The 17,176-nt window shown below is 35.5% G+C and overlaps 1 protein-coding gene across 1 annotated transcript in view; it reads left to right on the plus strand.

Annotated features, from left to right (window-relative positions):
- Positions 1–15,417, plus strand: part of LOC136027608 (sperm-associated antigen 7 homolog) — a 39,745-nt gene extending 24,328 nt beyond the window's left edge. The window contains exons 6-7 of the mRNA XM_065705024.1: positions 3,404–3,629; positions 15,280–15,417. Coding sequence (XP_065561096.1) covers positions 3,404–3,599 — 196 coding nt within the window. The 3' untranslated portion in view covers positions 3,600–3,629; positions 15,280–15,417. The remainder of the gene's footprint in view (positions 1–3,403; positions 3,630–15,279) is intronic.
- Positions 15,418–17,176: the final 1,759 nt, after the last annotated feature.

Below are 17,176 nucleotides of genomic sequence, written 5' to 3' on the forward strand. Positions count from 1 at the left end.
AAGTTTTAAATGATGCTTACTTTCCTCATAATTATTCTAATTGACACCAGGGTCTAAAAAGTTAGTCCGTGAATTCGTCATCCTAGTAGTAGCAGTATATTACGTTAGGCGATATTATATGATCGGTATCCTTTCTGATAGTTTGTTGAAGGTATTTTAAGCAACTGCCGATATTATTTTAAATTTCCTGATGGCTGAACTATTTTATTTTTGAGAAATTTTAACCTTGAGCTTTTTAGCTCGTACCCTTACTGTGTAACTCAGTATTGACTTCTTACGTAATATATTGAAATACACTCATGGTCGTGGCGTAAAACGCAACCTAGTAAAGAACCAACTCTTGTCCATAGTATCAAAAATGCGCTTTGTTTTTAAAAATGAAAAGCTCGCCAAAACGCTGACTGGAAAAAACTCTATGTCAAATTGTATCTTCGTTTAAGAAAAGCAGCTAAAATGTTTAATAAACTATAAATTTATAACTCGAAATAACACTAGCATTCCTTGTTAAGATTCTAATTAACATCGACATAAAAAAAAATAGCTCCCGACCCAGTGACAAGGGAAGCTGGATTCTAGAAAATTATCCTAGCAGTAGGAACATTAAAGGGTATTTTAAGTTTACTGATGCCTTAGCTATTTTAAGCTTACTGTGAAAATATGTATTGACTCTTTACGTAAGATTTTGAAATACAATAATAGTTGCAGCGTCAGACGCAACCTAGTAAAGAATGAAGTCGTGTCTATGGTAACCGAAAAACTCGCTTTAACCGGAAGCTGTCAAATGATGGAGAAGCCCATATTAAGCTGATTTAGCAGTGATTACTACTATCTCGATTTATTTTAATGATAAAAGTTTAGTAGATTTATTGAAATTCCGCAAAATAGCCTCGAACCCCTCAAAATTGGCTTTGGATTGAAATGAAAACTTCACTTTTTGAATCAACGTAGCCAAAAAGTCTTTCATATGAGAATAACAGTCCCCTATCCGAAGCAGCAAAGAAAACCATTTTTGTGCATGGTAAGCAGTGGTTTTTATTTTTTATTTTGTTTTGATAAGAAGAGCTCAAGCGAATAGTAAGTAAGGGCCTTTGTGTTTCCTTAAAACTAATGCAGTTGAATGCATCGACTTAGAACTGAGTACCAGAGATTCTATTCCGTTAATTCAAAATAATTATATCTACTACTGCTACTAACAATTTACGGCAGCACCAAGCCGCTTAAGGTCAATAAAGATGCGTACGCTCCTCCTTCGTCCCAATTAGTTCAAAATCTTTCCTTACGACCTCCTCCCACGCCATTCGGAGACGACCAGGTTTTCATTTGGTCGTAGATTATTGACTGACCAGGACTATGTTTGACAATCTGTCGTCCTTCATCCGCAGACCGTGTCCCAGCCATCACAACCCCTCTCTCAATATAATCTTAGAAAGCGAGATTCGACCACGTGTTTTGTACAGCCTACTGTTTGAAATACGGTCAGTCATCCGGGTACCCAAAGCAATGCGTAGGCGATTTCTCTGGTAAACATCTAGCAAATCTTCCTTTGTTTTTCGTAACACCTATGCTTTGGAATCATATTTGACCACTGTAGCTTCCAATATTCTAATCTTGGTTTGCAGACTTAGCTTCCTATTCTTCCATACTTTTTTCAACTGTGAAAAAACGCCCTGGGCCTTGGCTATTTCTACTTTTAACATCTTCATCGCAGCACCACCTTTACTTGTAATACTGCATAAGTAATAGATAGTAATAAGAAACTATCCACTTGATCGATCTACTTGTTATCCAGCATTACCTCTTTACCTTCACTTGATCCTAGTCTTAGCAACTTAGTCTTCTGAACAATAATTTTTAAACTTATTGTCGATCCCTAAACTCACAACTCCTCCAAAAAATCATTTATTTTGCTAACATTTCCATCTAGGATGCTCAAACCATCAACAAAACTCAGTCTAGGAAAGTTTTACTTCCAGTTTTTGATAAAAATGCCTTTATTCAACTCAAAAGACTTAACGTTCCAATGACTTATTTAAGTATTATTTATTGTTGATATTCTTGGCACTCATTGCTTAACGTTTTGTTTCGTTTGACATCAATATCTCGTCAAAGATTAGCTATGTCTAATCTTCCTTTATATTTTTTTAAAAATATTATTAAACTTTTATTATAAATATTATTATTATTAAATATTATTATTATTAAATAATTATTTTATTATTAAATAATTATTAAATTTATTATTAAATAATTGTTAAATAATTTTTTAATATTATTATTAAATATTATTAAATATTATTAAACTTTTATTTTTAAAAGTTCTTTAGTTTCTTTAGCACCTGTTGGCCAATAGCTAAATTGAAAAGTATAATGCGTTTCTATAGAATGGGTGTAAGTTTCTACGAAGATCAAATCAGGGTCATTATAAGAGGAAGAATCCTACGCGTTGTTTCTTAATCATGCTCTATTTTGTCTCACGGTGTGGGAGAGGGGTTAGAACTCTCAGAAATAGTCTTTATTTCCTTTTTTGGGGGGTGGGGCTTAGGGGCTATGGCTAATTGACAATGTTCAAAAAAGGGCTTTTCAGTTTCAAAAGAAATTTTTTGTTTCATCAGTTTCGTTTATGATGATGTTTCACATCAGTTTCGTCTGAAAACCATATAAATGAGTGGATAAAATTTTACCATGGACTTCCGAGTGAAATGCTTTTAGTTTAATTTCACTAGCACATTCTTTGTCCCTACCTAGACAACTTGTAAAATAAAATCTATGCTAAACTAATTTTAAAGAATGCTAGGTGCCTCGAACTTCAGGAAAATTCCACATCGGTTTTGAAAAGATGCCACAATTCCTTTGAGCAGTTGATTCTTTTTTGGCAGTTGTTTGTGCTTTGTGCAGTTGTTGTCATTTTAAGTAGTGATTACCACACCATTTAAAACACCGGATTCTTCTGCCGGTGGAAGTAATCTCCTGAATTGGCCAGGCAATTAGTACCTTCAACAGGCTAAAAGTTTTGAGATTGACTCTCTCTCTTCGACTCAAGCCTCGCATATTTAATAATATTGTTCAGCCTGTCATACTATTGGCATCAGACATCTAAATGAAGAGCCCGAGAGGAGAATCCAATTTTTGGAAAACATTTGTTTCCCAAACTATTTAGTATCGACTGTATTCAGAACGTTATGAATGAATAAGTAAGGAACGTAATAGCCGCTACTCGTCGAGACCTTCTGAAGGTGAGGAGGGAGCTACCTTGAGGATGGGTTGTGAATGAGCGAGTTGAGAACGCCAAGTCGACTTTCTTTCTGTCATCCGCGGTAAACGCTGCACATAGTCGTTTTAGCAGTAATCTAGTGAATTAAATAAAGCTATTCCATACGCATTTTGAAAGATTTTCTTTTATTAGGTATTTAGAAAAATATGAGCATCTTATCGGCCGAGAATCTGCTAAAGAAGCGGCTAGAAAAACGGAAGTCAAACAACAGTATGGTTTTGTGCCGAGCGAAAATAAGAAGGATGTCAGGTCAATCGAGCAGACCCTCAATGATATTCGGGCACGAAAGAAATTAAAGACCAGTTCAGGACAGGCAGATTCTCTTTGACGCATTTTTATTTGTAGACGTTTTTTATAGGTAAGTATCTAATGAAGGGTTTTTCCTTATCCTGGTTTCTTTTTATTATTTATTTCTGTTTTAGGCGAGGGTCAGGCTGTTGCTTTCGAGACTTGACTGATTTCGGAAAAGTGGCTTATGAAAAAATCTATTAGATCCCTGAAATGCTTTTTGTTATTTTTTATATAGATCTTATTATAAAGAAATGTCCTTGTGAAGTTTGAGAGTTAATTAAATATTTTGAAGCTTAAACCTGAAATGTCTATTTAATCGTTTGTGTATATTTGGCTTCTTTCAACTATGAAACGGTTTTTTATGAAAGTTAAAAGTCAATGAAATACTTTGAAGCTAAAATCTAAAAAGTTGGAATTCATCGATTTGGGTTTCTAGCTGCCAATTCGAAAAATAACTTTAGTTTTAAAGCTTATAGTATTTACCAAAATGATTGGTATTTATAACACTTATTTTTTCAGATTGTGCAGAAAATTAAAAAAAAAAAAAATGTTTATAGCCCTAATTTTCATACTAGCTGGGAAACATTAGCCGCTGTGGTATTGGTGGCTATTTTTGTTTGAAGTGTTAAAAAATCTTGTAATATATATATATATATATATATATATATACTAGCTGTTGGGGTGGCGCTTCGCGCCACCCCAACACCTAGTTGGTGGGGGCGCTTCGCGCCCCCCCCAAGCCCCCCCGCGCGCGTAAGTCGTTACGCGCCATAATAGTTACGCGCCATTGTAGTTGTGTCCCTATGTCCCACCTGTGAATATAGAAATATATATATATATATGGTTTTAACTACGTAAAACTTGCGAATATACAACATTCTTTGCTGTCCCATTGTCTTTGCATATAAATAGATTGTCAGGTTATCCCCCTGTTTCCCCCGGTGTCCCCGTTGTAGTTGTGTCCCTGTGTCCCGGTCGTCATTTATATTCCCTGTGTCCCGGGTCCCGGTCATCATTTGTATCCCGGTGTCCCGGTCTGTATATACATTCGTTTTTTAGTTTTGTTTTTCTCCTTTATTTTTTTCCTTTTTTTTTCTTTTTTAGCTTATTTAGATTTTTAGATTTTTTAGTTTTTTTTATTAGTTTTTAGTTTTTATTTCTTTTTAGTTTTTTTGTCCCGGTCGTCATTTATATCCCCCTGTTTCCCCCGGTGTCCCCGTTGTAGTTGTGTCCCTGTGTCCCGGTCGTTATTTATTTTTTAGTTTTTTACCTTTTTTTAGTTTTTTTAGTTTTTTAGCTTTTTTATTTTTTTTATTAGTTTTTAGTTTTTTTGTAGTTTTTGCCTTTTTTTTAGTTTTTTTAGTTTTTTAGCTTTTTTATTAGTTTTTAGTTTTTTTTGTAGTTTTTGCCTTTTTTTAGTTTTTTTAGTTTTTTAGCTTTTTTATTTTTTTTATTAGTTTTTAGTTTTTTTTGTAGTTTTTGCCTTTTTTTAGTTTTTTCAGTTTTGACGTCACCTGATCCAGTTTTTTCAGGTGACGTCACCTGATCCACGATCCACAGATCCACAGACAACTTATTTTTATATATATAGATAGTTTTTTTTTTTTTACTTATGTCCTGGTCGTCATTTATACTCCCTGTGTCCCGGTGCTTTGTTGATTGCTAATCGAACATTCCTTTTGTCCTGGTCGCTTTCTCTTTGAGTGTCGTCATTTATTAGTTTTTTCCTTTTTTTTTTAGTTTTTTATTGGTTTTTACCTTTATTTTAGCTTATTTTTCAGTTTTTTCCTTTTTTTTAGTTTTTTTTTATTTTTTATTTTTTTTAGTTTTTTACCTTTTTTTAGTTTTTTTAGTTTTTTTAGTTTTTTAGCTTTTTTACTTTTTTTATTAGTTTTTAGTTTTTTTTTGTAGTTTTTGCCTTTTTTTAGTTTTTTCAGTTTTTTTTTTAGTTTTTTATTGGTTTTTACCTTTATAGTTTTTTTAGTTTTTTAGCTTTTTTATTTTTTTTATTAGTTTTTAGTTTTTTTTTGTAGTTTTTGCCTTTTTTTAGTTTTTTCAGTTTTGACGTCACCTAATCCAGTTTTTTCAGGTGACGTCACCTGACACATCCATCCACACATCCACAGACAGACAGACAACTTATTTTTATATATATAGAAGATATATATATATATATATATATATATATATATATATATATATATATATATATATATATATATATATATATATATATATATATATATATATATATATGATATAATTATCTATTCGCTTCATAACTTTTATAAAATTTGTTTTCTAGGTCGTTACCATTTGTTGTATTCAGTCCTGAATTTAGTCCTGTTCATTAGAATTGTATAATCATAGTTATTATATTGAGTTATTGTATAGTTATATTATAGAATTGTATAGAATTATAAGGTAGTAAGTTCTGCATAAGCTCAGTTTTTTCTTGCTTTTGTCCATGATGGGAACAGGATTGAACTCCATGGACCTTAATGATAGACACTCAATAACCATACATTCTCTATTAAATGCATCGCGTTCATAGAATATTACCATTTATCCATCCTGTTCTTTAAGTCTAACCCAATGTCTGAGAACGCATTCGTATTTGACGTCTCATCAATTATGATAGCCATCCAGGTCAGTGTCATTGATCTGGCGTATTAATATCCATTAGGCTTATATTCCGAAGGTTTTGGGCTTATATTGGTTGTATATGTAGGTTATTAGGCTTATATAGGTTTTGTAGTCGGAACCTGGTTTGGATTCATTATATCTGGCGTTAAAACACTGAAAAGAAAACAATCCTTTTTAGAGTCTGTTCGGCATCACTAACTGTAATCTGCAATTTTCTGTTGGTTCGCAGAAACAATTTGCGAAAACATTGACTGGATGGGGAGCTTTAAAATTGGACATTCAAATGTAAGCAAAGATTTATCAATGGCACCAATTCAGGAAAATGTAGAGAGGGTGCAAAATCTTCGTGATTTTTAAAGAAAGATTAAAAAAGTATCTGTTCAAAATCTAGGAATGGCCTTTTGTGGCATTATAGCATTTGAAGTTTTAATCTGTACTGTTGGCAGCAGTCAATAGCAGAGCTGTTTCTTTTGTAATAGGGAATTTTAATTGCCACTAATTTATCATGTTTCCATAGCATTTTAGTGGAAAACTGAATCGCCAAGCAGAAATCAATCTATAATGCCACCAAAGGCCATCCCTAGATTTAAAGTAACTGCTTTTCCTAGCTGCCACCAAAGCTGTTGCTGTACTACTATATAGCTATGTACCTATATAGCTGTTGAAGTAAACAACATGGTTTTTAGTAAAAAACTAAAATTATGAGAAAACTAAAGAAAACTAAAACATAGAACAAACTAAAAAGAAAAAAGGAAAACTAAAAAAAATAAACTAAAAAAGAAAAAACTAAAAAAAATTAAAAAAAGATAAAAGAAAAAACTAAAAAAGAAAGAAAAACTAAAAAAGAAAAAACTAAAAAAAGAAAAACTAAAAAAACTAAAAAATAAAAAAAACTAAATTAAAAAATTAAAAAAAAGAAAAAAACACTAATTTATGTGTTGCCAGGATCTTTTTTTTTTTTTTGTGTGTGTGTGTGTGTGTGTGTGTGTGTGTGTGTGTGTGTGTGTGTGTGTGTCAAAACGTAAAATTAGAATAGGAAAAAAGGCATTTTAAACTACCGCTATTCAAGCGGTAGTTAATAAAAGTAACGATTTTAACAAACTTCTTACTTGGTAAATTTAAAAACATTACGCTATATATTATAAATGATAAACACACATTAAACAATCATAAATTTAAGTGCTGGTTATTGGCTTTTACTGAAATTGTCAGCAATGAGCTGCTGTAGACCACAGCAGAATAAAGTAACCAAGCTTTTGGGTTCGCGAAGGTAAATGTCGTATGCACTCGGCCTTTTTTCAGCCAGATTCACTACTAATGCTGCAGTATATATCCCACTCCAATTCCCACGACCCCCACGCCCAAATGTAGAGAGGGTGCGCGATTTTTAAAGAAAGATAAAAAAAATATTTTTTTAAAAATTTAGGGATGGTTTTTGGTAGCATTATAGATTGATCTCTGCTTGGCGATTTGGTTTTCCACTAAAATGTTATGGAAAGATGATAAATTGGTGGCAACTTAGCTATAGGATTATCAAATGTAAACCGAAATTTAAGATGGGTTTTTTATTTCAAAACAACTATCACGATCAAGAATGCCGAATTTTTGTCTTTAGTCAATAAAAAGAAAAAAGAAAAATAGAAGATCAATGTAAATCAACAAAAGTCAAGTGGGCAAGTAATACAATAAAACAAACATGTAGAAAATATCCACAACATCAAAAAAGAAGCTCAAGATAGCTAGAGAAAAAGAAGTATGAAATATATATAAAATAAAAACAAGTTCTAAATGAAGGCCTGGAGGATAAATGAGTTTGGTAAGTGAAGCTTCCAAGAATGAATCCGTGGCCTAAAATACACTCTGGGAAGATGTTTTCTCTGATGCTATAGTCTTGGAATTTGCTGTCTCTTTTTTTCCGTATTTCCAGGGATTAGAAAACTGTATGGAAGACATATTCAAATTTCTACAAAAAAATACCTTAATTTGGGGTTTTAGTCTCTCTATGAAACTTGGTATTAACCATGTGACATATAGCAATCGCCAATTCTGTCGGTCTGTCTGTCTGTCGGTCCCGGTTTTGCTACTTTAGGCACTTCCAGGTAAGCTAGGACGATGAAATTTGGCAAGCCTATCAGGGACCGGACCAGATTAAATTAGAAATAATCGTTTTCCCGATTTGACCATCTGGGGGGGGGGAGTGGGGGGCCGGTTAATTCGCAAAAAATAGAAAAAATGAAGTATTTTTAACTTATGAGCGGGTGATTGGATCTTAATGAAATTTGATGTTTGGAATGATATTGTGTCTCAGAGCCCTTATTTTAAATCCCGACCGGATCTGATGGCATTGGGGGGAGTTGGAGGGGGGGGGGAACCTAAAATCTTGGAAAACACTTAGAGTGGAGGGATCGGGATGAAACTTGATGGGAAAAATAAGCGCAAGTCCCAGATACATGATTGACATAATCTGAACTGATTCGCTCTCTTTGGGGTAGTTGGGGGGGGGAGTAATTCTTAGAATTTAGAAAAAATGAGGTATTTTCAACTTACGAACGGGTGATCGGATCTCAATGAAATTTGATGTTTAGAAGGATATCGTGTCTTAGAGCTCTTATTTTAAATCCCGACCGGATCTGGTGACGGGGGCGGGGAGTTGGGAGGGGGAAACCTAAAACTTGGAAAACACTTAGAATGGAGGGATCGGGATGAAACATGGTGGGAAAAATAAACACAAGTCCTAGATAGATGATTGACATAAACGGAACGGATCCGCTCTCTTTGGGGTAGTTGGGGGGGGGGGGGTGTTTCTGAAAAATTAAAAAATGAGGTATTTTTAACTTACGAACGGGTGATCGGATCTCAATGAAATTTGATATTTTGAAGAATATCGTGGCTCAGAGCTCTTATTTTAAACCCGACCGGATCTGGTGACATTGGGGGGGGGGGAGTTGGGAGGGGGAAACCTAAAGCTTGGAAAACACTTAGAGTGGAGGGATCGGGATGAAACTTGGTGGGAAAAAAAACACGAGTCCTAGATACATGATTGACATAACCAGAACGGATCCGCTCTCTTTGGCGTAGCTGGGGGGGGGGGGGTTAATTCTGAAAAATTAGAAAAAATGAGGTATTTTTAACTTACGAACGGGTGATTGGATCTCCATGAAATTTGATATTTAGAAGGATATCGTGTCTCAAAGCTCTTATTTTAAATCCTGACCGGATCTGGTGACATTGGGGGAAGTTTGGGGTGGGGAAACCTAAAATGATGGAAAACGCTTAGAGGATTGGGATGAAACTTGGTTGAAAAAATAAGCAGAAGTCTTGCATACGTGATTTACATAATTGGAACGGATCCGCTCAATTGGGGGGGGGGGGTAATTCTGAAAAATAAGAAAAAATGACGTATTTTTAACATACGAAAGAGTGATCGGATCTTCATGAAACTTCATATTTAGAAGGACATCGTAACTCAGATATCTTATTTTAAATCTCAACCGGATCAAGCGTAATTGGGGGGGGCAGTTGGGGGGGACCGGAAATCTTAGAAAATACTTAAAGCGGTGAGATCAGGATGAAACTGGATGAGAAGAATAGAAACCTGTCTAAAATACGTGACTGACATAACTGGACTGGATCTGCTCTCTTTGGTGGAATTGGGGGGGGAGGGCGGGGTAATTTTGAAAATTGAGGTATTTGTAACTTACGAAAGGGTGACCAGATCTTAATGAAATTTGATATTTAGAAGGATCTTGTGCTTTAAAGTTGTAATTTCAAATTCCGACCAGATCCTGTAACATTCGGGGGAGTTGGAGGGGGAAACCGGAATTCTTGGAAATCATGAAAATTGGGGTATTTTTATTTTACGAATAGATGATCGGATCGTAATGAAATTTGATGTTTAGAAGGAATTCATGTTTCAGAGCTCTTATTTCAAATCCCGACCAGATCTGTTGATATTGGGGGGAGTTGGATGGGGAAATCGTGGAAAAACACTTGGAGTGGAGGAATCGGGATGAAGCTTGGTGGATAGAATAAACAAATGTCCTTGATACGTGATTGACAAAATCGTACTGGATTCGCTCTCTTTGGGGGAGTTGGGGGGAGGGTTCAGTGATTTGGCGAGTTTGGTGCTTCTGGACGTGCTAGGGCGATGAAAATTGGTAGGCGTGTCAGGGAGCTGCACAATTTGACTTGATAAAGTCGTTTTCCCAGATTCGACCATCTGGAAGGCAAAAGGGAGAGGAAAAACTAGAAAAAATTAGGGATTTATAAGTTACGAGTGGGTGATCGAATCTTAATGAATTTTAATATTTAGAAGGACTTTGTGACTCAGAGCTCTTATTTTAAATCTTGACCGGCATTAAGCCTCTTATTTTCCTTTTTAAATCAATCTATTGATTCATAGAATTTTGTTAGAGCTCATACCGTATGATCTCTTGGCTCTTAGCTCTTCTCGCCTCGTTAAGAGTGCCATATGAGCTCTTAGCTCTTGTTTTCTTTGGCTCTTGTCTAGATTTTGAAACCTCAAAAATCAGGATCGAGCAGCCAAGTCAACTACTTTTCAAGATAACAAAAAGCTCCTCATCTAGAAATCTAACGATAAAAAGAAAGTCAAAGAAAAACAATCATTACATAAAATTCAACTAATTTGATGGAGGAGGTGAGAGGAGGGGAAACCCAATCGAGGTGGAGTTAAACTCCTGTTGTACCTCAAGTATAATATGTTGTGCTAAAACAGCCCAATATCCAGCTTTTCACCTTTTCACTGTAAAGTGGATAAGCTACAAGAGTGCTAATTCAGAGAGAGTGTTAATCTGCTTAGATTGTTTTTGCCCCCTCCCTCGATTTTGATAAATTGTTTTTCTGGTATTCTTATATTTCTTTTTTGGAAGAAAGTGAAAATAACAAAATTGGCCCCCTCCCTCCATAGTTAGAAGAAAAAAACATTTTCCCTTCCCGACATTTTTGTGAATTAGCACCCACTGATAAAGCCATGCCCCCTACTAGGGGGACTGTGGTCCCCCCTAGCCATTAAAAGCCAGTCAGTATTTTTTTTTCTAAAAATTGGCATACTAACATTTTGGGGTTTGTAAAAATGATCTAAGTGCGTCACGACTTTTGGAAAATTCTTTTCTCTGTCCCAGCACCTTTAATATATTTTTCAAAAATCTTCTGCTACCTGAAATTAGAGGCGATACCACCAAAAACAACTGCTAAACTGAAGATTGACAGTTGGACAAGGGTGAGTGAATAGCACCGTCATTACTATTTTTAAACCTTCTGATATGGGTTATAACTGCATACAAGAGAATTCACATATTAGATTTTTTGACGAAATTTTTTTGCGGACAATTGTAATTTCAGCAGTGATTATTTTTCGGCGTGGAAGAATGATCTAGACAGGTCTCGACTTAGGGAAAATCCGTTTAGAGCCTTAATTTTGGAGAGAGAAAAATCAAGTTAAATTCGAAGAGACGCACATTCTAATATGCCGAATTCGAATTTTCGTTAAGTTGGTGGAAAGGGGTTTTTAAATATCAAATATGAGCGGGTTATTTTCATTAAGTCTCCATTTAGCTTTGAAATACTTTGTTTTTAGTTCCAAGTCATGTTGAGGTATCGACAGCTCTTTAAATTTTATGGTTGTTTTCGAAATAATTCTGTTATGTTGTTAAAGCGCTCTTTTCATTCTCCCTTTCAAGTAAAGAGCATTTTGATTTTTATGTGGTATTTGGTACACTAACATTTTTGATTGTGTTCATTTTTTTGGTAGTCTTCGAATCTGCACCATGGGTCTGATTGATTCTATCAGTTCTAAATATTAATAATGTATTAATTGTTACTATTGTTGCTCATTCATTCTAAAAATATTTAGAATGAGCTATTTAGCTATTTATTTATTTTTTAATATTTGAAAGTGCGCTCTCCAGTCCCTTCCTTCGAACGATTTCCTGTTTGCTTATATACAAGCGCTTAATTTATATTGATTACATTAATTTTAACTTATTCGTAATTTATTAATTCTTACTCCTTTATTTTAACGGTTTTGGCTTACACTTCTTGATGCAAGGAGCTTTCTATTTTTGTGAATATCTAGAAATCATGCACTTTATTAAAACACACTCTTTCCTTCAAATCCCTAATTAGCTAATTTACCATTGATTAATATTTCGAATATGTGACTAGCTACGACTTTTCCTATAGAAAAATGTCGCCAAAAATTTTTTCAACTATGTTGTCTAGTAGGGTACTTTTTAAAATTACTCCCAAATATTCCATTGGCACGAAAAGACTCACATATATTTGATAGGGAAATGGGATACCCTTAGGAATTAACTCCTAGATAGTTAATTAATTCTTATGTATATATAATAATTAATTATAATAATATAAATATAATAATATAAATATAAATATAATAATATTATATAATTCACATACTCAGAAACTCATACACATTACTGAATGCTCCCAAACTTCTGTCTGAATTCTTGATTAGCTAATTTACCATTAATGAATCTTTAGAATCCGTGACTGTCTATGAATATGCCAGTAGAAAAACGTAGGCGAAAAACTTTTCAACCCTATTACCTAATATTGTAAGTACTAAAATCAATACAAAAATTGTCTAACGGTCCGAAAGGGCTTACTTAGACTTAGACTTAGGTCCTCCCACGCCTGAGGGCGTATAAGGCAGCAACAGTGGTTCGCCACGACGACCTGTCCTGAGCCTTCGACCAAAGCTCCTCCATCGAAGACCTCGCCAGCTTCGCCTCCTTCTCTAACATCCTGCCAACTGTCATTTTGGGTCTCCCTGACTTGCGGAGGCCGGGGGGTTATCCAACACCATATGTCATGAGGTAGCCTTCCATCACCCATTCGCACCATGTGCCCCCAATACATCCATCGTCGCTTTCTAATGGTATCAAGGATGGGGGTATGATTTGTTATGGTATAAATCTCATCATTTCTTATTCTCTCAGTCCAATGTATATTCAAAATATATCTTAGGCAGTTATTATCGAATGCCCATAGTCGTTTTCCTAGTTGCGCAGTGATACTCCAAGTTTCACAACCATATGTAAAGACGGAGAGGACATTGCTATAATAAATTCTGAGTTTTAGCTTCTGGGAATATTTACTATTTCTCCAAACATTTCTGAGACAATTGAAGGCAGAGCCAGCCAATGCTATTCGGCACAAAATTTCTCTTTCAGGATTGGCATCTTGCGGAAGAATGCTGCCTAGATATTTGAACTCTCTCACTACTTCAATTTCCTCATTGTTGACCAAAAGTCCCTCAGCTAAGTCAGGAATGACTGCATTTGACATTGATTTAGTCTTGTTAGCGTTTATGGAGAGTCCAACAGCATTTGCCACACGCTCAAGTTCATTTATATCGTGTTGTATATCTTCTGATTCGTGAGCGAAGAGTGCAATATCGTCCGCAAAAACACCATCATGGAGGGTTCTTAGTGGGTTTAATTGTAGACCCTCACTGAAGCTACATCCACGAAGCACAAAATCTATGACTATGGCAAATAACAGTGGCGATAGAATGCAGCCCTGCCTTACACCCGACTGAACGGTAAACCAGTCCCTTAGGCCACCCTCGGTTTGTACTGCACACTTAATATCGAGGTAAAGCGCTTTAATTATATTTACGATTTTAATCGGGATCCCGTAATGTATTAAGATTTTCCACATGGTCTCGCGGTGTATCGAGTCGAAGGCCTTGAGAAAGTCAATAAATACTACGAGTAATTGAACCTGCCATTCGTTAGATTCTTCGAGCAGGATTCTCAGGCTAAATATTAGGTCACAACACGATCTGTTTTGGCGGAATCCATGTTGTTCATCTCATCAGAACTTTCTCCACTTTACTTTGAATTCTATTGAGAATAATTTGGCACAAAACCTTGCTGCCTACTGATTGTAAAGCGATGCCTCTCCAATTGTCACATTTAGTCTTTTGTCCTTTTTTGAAGAGTTTTATAATTACTGCCTTTGACCATTCACTTGGGACTTTTTCATCTTCCTAAATACGTGACAAACGTTCAAACATGGGCACTGCTAGGGCGTTTCTACCACATTTCAACAGTTCTGGGGGTATGCCATCGTTACCGGCTGCCTTTCTGTTTTTCAAAGTCATTAGAGCATCTTTTACTTCACTCAGCAAGAGAGCCCGAAAGGGCTTAGCGATTATAAAGCTCCATTCCCGTGTATGAATATTTATTAATAAAATAAAAATGGCCTTCGTAATCAATTCTTTTCCCCAGGAACTTTATTTGCTTTAATTTACCTGATTTAGAGCTTTATTTAACTGATTTAACTAAATTTCTTTTTGTGATTTCTTTTTCAACTTGAACAAGTGTCTAGACGAAATATTTTCCTCTGTGGTGGTATTTAAGTAATAAGCTTAGACTTTTTGAAAATTTAAGATATACAACCTGGGTACATCGGGAACTTAGGCTGGGGAGGAAGTTGTTCAAATGCAATAATTTTTCGTGGAAAAATCCTGGAAAAGGCTATGCCAGATTCGCCCTAAACTCAGACTATCTGTCTTGACTATTTGGCTTTTCTCCAATTAGCCATGACTTGATGGCAACTCGATTTTAATTCAAAATCAACACTCAGTCTCGGCCTTCGGCATCGGCATTGTTCTGCCTCTATCGGCCATTAGGTTTTTGCATAATTTAATTCAATTTTCGTTCATTTAATTTTCCTTTTTTAATTACAGTTAAAGAACTATTTTCAGGCAACGTAGTGTTTAGAGCCGTAACAGCCCTCGGGAGACCACTCAAAATTGAGTTGCAGCTTCATATGAAACTGTTCTCCAATTATCAAAATACGTCGTTTTTTTTTAATTTAGTAACAAAATGCATCTGAATTCGATTCGTATATATTTGGAAAATGCTTTCCAAATATATATGTATTTATTTTTAAGACTTCGCTAACAATTTTTTGTTAAGCAGAAGTTTTTTCAAGTTTTTAAAAAAAGTTGTTTTTTTATTTGGTTCTATCACTCAAAGCGGGCTAATTTCAAGAATTACTCAATTGGATTTCTTTTTCAGTTATTTTCGACACCTCGTTGTCCAGCCAATCATCCGGGTCTTTCGATCGTAATTAACTTATGAAAAGAAACAGCAAATGGAGTGTTCCTAGCAATATCATTTTATTTTTCTGCTTAATAAAACGTTCGTTACAGTTGATTTTTTCAAGTTGAACTTCTTTAGCTCTGTGAACAGCTATATACGCACACTAACTGTTGCGTCGTTATTAGGGTTGCCACCACGGTCAGTTCTTAAAGTGCTACAGTTGCCCAAATTTGCGTGTTACACAGCAATTTCGGTGCTATAGTAAAAAAATTGAATGTAATGATGCTAAAATAGTGCTAGAATAGTGCTTTCGTGCTACAAATGGCAACCCTGTTCACGTGTTGCTGTGCTACACATAATGGAATAGTGCTAAAACAGCACTTGCGTGCAACAGTTAGCAACCCTGGTTGCAAAACTTCTGATGGTACTACTTATGCAGTTCATTTCTTAAATAATTTATTAGACCAAACTGCCACTCCATTTACAATTGAAACAAAAATATATTAAAAATGTTTAAATTTTTTTAATGAGACAGTAAAAAAACTTATTTATACAGAATTAATGGAAATAAACTTCGACTTACTTGACTAAAGGACTTATTAGGAGTTTCTGAAACTTGTATCCCAGGGGTAAGAAGCAAGAAATTAGGCTATATAGAATTTATTGACTCAGGCAGGAAGGATAGGATACATAGACAGGGACTAGGGTTCATAATGAATAAGGAAGCTGTCAAGTCCGGTTTAGGATGGCAAGGAATTAATAACGTGATTCTAATCGATCATTTTATGACTAAAAAATTCAGGGTGTCAGTTATAGTGGTATACGCCCCTGTTGAACCGGCTCATGGAGATACTAGTGACTTAGATGAATTTTACTTACAGTTACAGGAGCAAATAGACAGGGCCTCAGGTAGATATCTGGTGTTTCTATTAGGAGATTTCAATTCCCATGTCGGTAGAAATAGGGATAGATGGTACCCTAGCCTAGGTAAATTTGGTGTAGGTAATTGAAACAGTAATGGCTACAGACTGCTGCAGTTTTGCGGTATACCAATCTAGTCATAACTTATATGATATTTGATCATAAAATGGCCCAAAAGTTGACATGGTGTTCACGCGATGGTAAAACAGCAAACCTTATTGATTATGTTGTTGTAAACCAAAGACTGGCAGCATCAATACAAGATACTAGGGTATAGGAATATAGGGTGTAGGAGTGCTGTTATTAGTGTTATAAGTAAAGGTCACAATCTAGTAGTGTCTAGGGTTAATTTAAAGCTGAAATTTCGGAAGGGTAACTACCTACTACTACTACTACTACTAATAACTCACTGCAGCACCAAGCCGCCTGAGGCCAACACAGCTACGCACGCTCCTCCTCCAACCTAATCTATTTAAAGCCTCCCTCTTTACACCCTCCCAGGAAGTTCCCATTTCCTTTAAATCCTTATTTATGACATCCTCCCAACCCAGACAAGGACGACCTGCTTTCCGTGTAGCCCCAGACGGTTGGCCAAAAAGGACAATCTTCGGTAATCTATCATCCTTCATCCGTAGAACGTGGCCTAGCCATCTCAACCTTTCTTTCATTATAGCCCCAGAAAGCGGGATTGAACCACACTTTTCGTACAACCTACTGTTTGAAATACGGTCAGTCAGCCGGGTACCCAGAACAATCCGTAGGCAATTTCTCTGGAAAACATCTAGTAAATTTTCATCTGCTTTTCGGAGTGCCCATGCTTCAGAGCCATATTTGACCACTGTCATCACTGTAGCTTCCAATATTCTAATCTTGGTTTGTAGGCTTCCCGGGAAGTAATGATGTTGGTAGACTCCATGATGAAAATTTGAGAGAAACTTTCTAGGAACAGTTG

Source organism: Artemia franciscana, chromosome 5 (assembly GCF_032884065.1).
Source record: "Artemia franciscana chromosome 5, ASM3288406v1, whole genome shotgun sequence".
NCBI lineage: Eukaryota > Metazoa > Arthropoda > Branchiopoda > Anostraca > Artemiidae > Artemia > Artemia franciscana.